This window comes from Tupaia chinensis, unplaced genomic scaffold (assembly GCF_000334495.1).
Source record: "Tupaia chinensis unplaced genomic scaffold, TupChi_1.0 Scaffold000168_1, whole genome shotgun sequence".
NCBI classification, from domain to species: Eukaryota; Metazoa; Chordata; class Mammalia; order Scandentia; family Tupaiidae; genus Tupaia; species Tupaia belangeri.
In genome coordinates, this window is record NW_006159643.1 from 2,547,532 (window position 1) to 2,551,969 (window position 4,438).

At 46.3% G+C, this 4,438-nt stretch overlaps 1 protein-coding gene across 2 annotated transcripts in view; it reads left to right on the forward strand.

The window, feature by feature from the left end:
• Positions 1-834: 834 nt before the first annotated feature.
• TBC1D15 (TBC1 domain family member 15) overlaps positions 835-4,438 on the forward strand; it is an 80,863-nt gene continuing 77,259 nt past the window's right edge. For both annotated transcript variants that reach the window (XM_006146195.3, XM_006146196.3), the window contains exon 1: positions 835-931. In XM_006146195.3, the coding sequence (XP_006146257.1) occupies positions 899-931 (33 nt within the window). In that variant the 5' untranslated portion in view covers positions 835-898. The remainder of the gene's footprint in view (positions 932-4,438) is intronic.

Consider the following 4,438-nt stretch of genomic DNA (forward strand, 5'->3'; position numbering starts at 1 on the left):
GGAATTACCTCAATGGGCACAGTGTTCCTGGTGCAAAGGGGCTTTTTGCCCTGCTCTGAACTGGTGCAGAGCGCTCATGGAGTAGCATTCAATATCGTCTGCATTCTTTCACAGCTCTGAGAACAAATGAAATTATTTTGGTTTCTTTAAGTATCATTTTCCCACAGATGCATTACCCTACGTGATTCCTACAATCACTTTATGCAAGGGTAATTTCCACTTTATATCCTGACTCTTGGATGAATTTAGAAACTTGTTTCAAGCGGTAGGGCTATTGAGTAACCCTACAGGAACTGTAAACTATGTGCGTTGGCCTTGGGAGCAATGAGGGCGTGGTAGTTCTCGCAGTTGTTATAAAAATGCCAAGGTCACGAGGAAGCGGCAGTGACCAGACCTTGTACACAAAGAAGAAAAGGTTCGGTGTGCGCACCGCGGATAGGGGGCCGGGTTTTTTTTTTTTTTTTTTTAAAAAAACTTCCCCGAAAACCCTATTTGCATTTGTGTTGGTGGTGACTATCTACGGCCCCAAAGCCAGGAGCATGTGTACTGGCGCCCCATTCCGTATGTTCCGATCACACAAAGCGACGCGCCCTGCGCTAGGCTCCGAGGCCCGCGCCTACCGAAACCCCAGCAGAGACACCCTCCAACTTGCTGCCTCCCTAGAATACATTGGCCCATGCGCAGTACCGCGCCGGAGACCCCCAGCCCCGAGCCTCCGCTCCCCGCTCCAGCGCGCACGCGCCGGGCTGCCACTCTCGGCCGGCCCCTCCCTCCGCCGTGTTCCCGCCACTCCCCGCCCCTTTCCCTCCCGGATGTCACCAGATTTCGCCGGATGTTGTTGTGAGTCCGAGAGACACGTGAGGTTCTGCTACGTCATCACCAGGCACGCGCAGGGAACATGGCGGCCGCGGCGGGCGCTGTGAGCGGGAAGGTAAGTAACGGCCCGAGGGAGCACCCCAGCTTTCCACTGGGACAGGGGGTGCTTCTGCGGCCCGTGCGGGGCGGCGGGGGAGGGCCAGGGGGCCTTTCTGCACCTGAGACAGTCCCCGGCGGGTGTATAGGAGAAGAGGACTTGGCGGGTCAGCTGTTCCCTCCGGAACGCGGGTTCAACCTGCGGGTTAGAGACCCGGCCTCTGCCCCGAGGCCAGCTAGGCCTCCGAGCGCTTCGGCGCCGCCCTGCCCCGGAGCGGGCAGGCTTCGATTCGTGGTACTGTTGGCGAGGGAGAGGTGGTTCCCTGGCTCCCTCCCTTTCTGAGGCTCGTTCTCTATGTCTACTCTGCTGCTTCTCCGAACTTGTTACATCTAGAGGCGTTACCCTTTGCCCCTGTCGTCCTTTACGTCCTCTGGCGAAGGCCTGTGTCCCCTTTGGGAGGAGGCGAATGGGTGATACGCCGCTGGATGCTCGTTTAGGAGGAAAGGGTTTATTGGGTCCGTTTTACCAGACTGCCGAGTTGATTGGTGACGTGAGCAGCGGGCCTGCTTTAGTTTCCACGGCAGGAGTGGGAGGTTAACATCACCCTGTGCTCCTCCAGCAAGGCGTTTGTTAAAGTGTATTTTCTAGACGTCTCTGATGTTTCCGTGCCATTATCTGTCATGTTGTCCTAGGAAGGTGGTCTTTGACATTCCCTGCGTTCGGTAGGGACTAGGATTAGGTACGGAGGAGATCACTTTGTATGGTGCTTATTCACGTTCCGTGGGCATAGCTCATGCATTTTGAAGGCTATCAGCTCTGTGACAGGCCACTGTGTGGGGGTATTTCGTAAGCAGCTGGGACTGACTGGTAATGACTCATCGAACACTGACGGCTATTTACTCGTTGCGGAGAGCTTCCTCTGTTCTTTGGGTTTCGCTCAAGTTATTCCTACTTCCTTCCCCACCTCATTTTTAATTATGCGACAGGGCCTGTGGTTTGGTATATAAAATACTACATTGGGGGTAGAATAACAACTATGGGCTTGGTTTTGCTGTTATTGTGAAGTGTGACCTTGGGCTGGGCAGTTGTGGCTTCTCTGTCTTTCATATTCTATCTGCAAAACGGAGATGATGTCAATCATCTTTTCTTATATTGGAGTTGTTAGGATAACATGAAATAAAAAAGTATAAAGAATATTGTATACTGGTATGTACTGGCTTTAGAATTTTATTTTATTTATTTAATTTTTCTTAACGTTTATTCACTTCTTCTAAGAGAAAGAGGGAGCAGGGGCATTCCTAGGGGGCATCAGAATTCTTGCTGTAATCACTCCCATCTCAGCTGGCCGGTGTGAGCAGCGTATGCAAGTGGGCCCAACCTGTGGCCCAGCGTGTTGCTGTTGTACCATAGCTTGGCCCAGTACTGGCTTTTTAATCTTTACTTTTTTAGGTTTTTGCTGTAGGGCATGTGTGCTCCCTGGAGAGAGAGGGAGAGAGAAGGAGGGAGACAGGGAAAGTGAAAAATCACCCCGCAGGGGGGATGGCCACGTGGCAGTTCCTTCTCTGGTCTCCTCTCAAGGATTTTGGGCCAATATGCACATGAGTCCAGCATCACACTGTCAGGTGGGACTCAGACTTTAGTGAACCGTTGGGGATCCAGCGCTTTACCCACCATGCCACCAGCTGGCCCCCACTACTGTTTTTTTTTTTTTTTTTTTTTTTTTTCTGTTTCCTTCTTCCACTAAAGAATAATTTCCTTTATTTTATTTATCATTATTTTATTTTTAAAATCTGACCAGAGCGAGACAGAGAGAGAGAAAAGGCCAGAAAGCCAGCAAGCAAGCCACTAGCTCTGGAACTTGAACCATAGTCAGCCATGTAGGAGTCCAGGGCCTTTAACCACCACACCACCTGTCAGCCCCAGCACTGGTTTTTTTTTTTTTTTTTGGAGAGGTTATTGCTATAGGGCGTGCATTCACCAGACAGACAGAGACAGAGAGACAGAAAGCGAGAAATCACCCCCCAGGGGGGATGGCCATGCCGCAATCCCTTCTCCTCCGTTCTCCTCTCGGGATCTTGGGTACGCATACACGCACATGAGCTGGGCGTGAGTTTTAAGCCACCGGGTCCGGGACGCGAATCGTGGTCGACCACATGGGAGTCCAGCGACATAGCCATTACGCTAACTGCTTGTCCCCTTTTTAAATTATTTGTTTACATTTAATCACATCTTTACAGTGTACAACATTTCTTTTTCCAGAACAAATACTATGCATGCCAGTCAAACCAAAGATATTAGTCTATAACTTACCAGCAAATAGCTTCTCATTTTTTGTTAATTAAAATACTTTTACTTTTTTCCTTTCCCCTCTCTCCCTTCCATACTAAACTCTTTTCTATATTTTATTGATTCACCAAATATGTTAAACTAAAAGTACGAACAAAGCTAGAATCTAGTCATAAGTGTCCTGTAATTTACTTTTGAAATATTTTTTTTTCTGAAACTTTTTTTTAACTTAACTTACGTTCATTCCCTAAGCATCGTCACAGCATTCAAAATGTGATTTCCCATCCAGAATGTACTGCATAGTGGCTTAATCCTGCATGGTATCGTCAAAAATTTCCCATTTCTAGTTTCATATATATCCCTATTTCTGACCCTCTGTCCTTTCCCACCCTTTTCTCTCACTATCTCTGGTGTCTACAGTTGTCTTCCATTCCTTTCCTCCCCATATTGTATTGATCACACAATTTCTTAAATAATCTAACTACTTTCAATAGCAAATTCACTTGGTAATTTCAAGAAAAGCAGTTTTAACTTAAATCAAAGAAATGCTAAGGAACTTTGCTTGAAACTTAAAGCCAGGAAACAGGTTAGGATTCTGTTCAAATGGGAGGTACATGAACCTATGGGCAGCTCAAGACAGGACACAAATCCTTAAAACTGGACAACAAAGACTATAAGAAAATCAGCAATGTTTCAGTCAAAGGTCATAAAATTCTGTTTCGCCAAATCAGTCTCATGTACTTTATCTTCTGTTGTCATTCGATTTTCCCGATTAAATTCTGGTATATAATATTCAACTCCAGACTTGTCCCTATGATTAAGTTGGCCATTTTCTTAGTTTTTGAGCTCATATTTCTGTGTGACTATATTTAATTTTCCTGATACAGCACTCCCTTGAGAACTTCTTGGAGATCTGGTCTGGCATTGGTAAATTCTTTCAGGTTTTATTTATCTGAGAATGCTTTTGTCTTTTCTTCCTATATGAAGGATAATCTTGCTGGGTACAGTATTCTTGGTTGAAATTGCTTTTCCTTTAACACTTTGATTGTATTTTCCCATTCTTTCCTTGCTCGCATTGTTTCCTATTAGAGGTCTGCTGTTATCCTGATGGGATATTCTTTGTAGGTAACTTGATGTTTTTCTCTTGCCAATCTTAGTATCTTGTCTTTGTCTGTGGTTTTGGTCAATCTGGCTATAATGTGTCTTGGAGAATATCTTCTTGGGTTGATTCTATTTGGT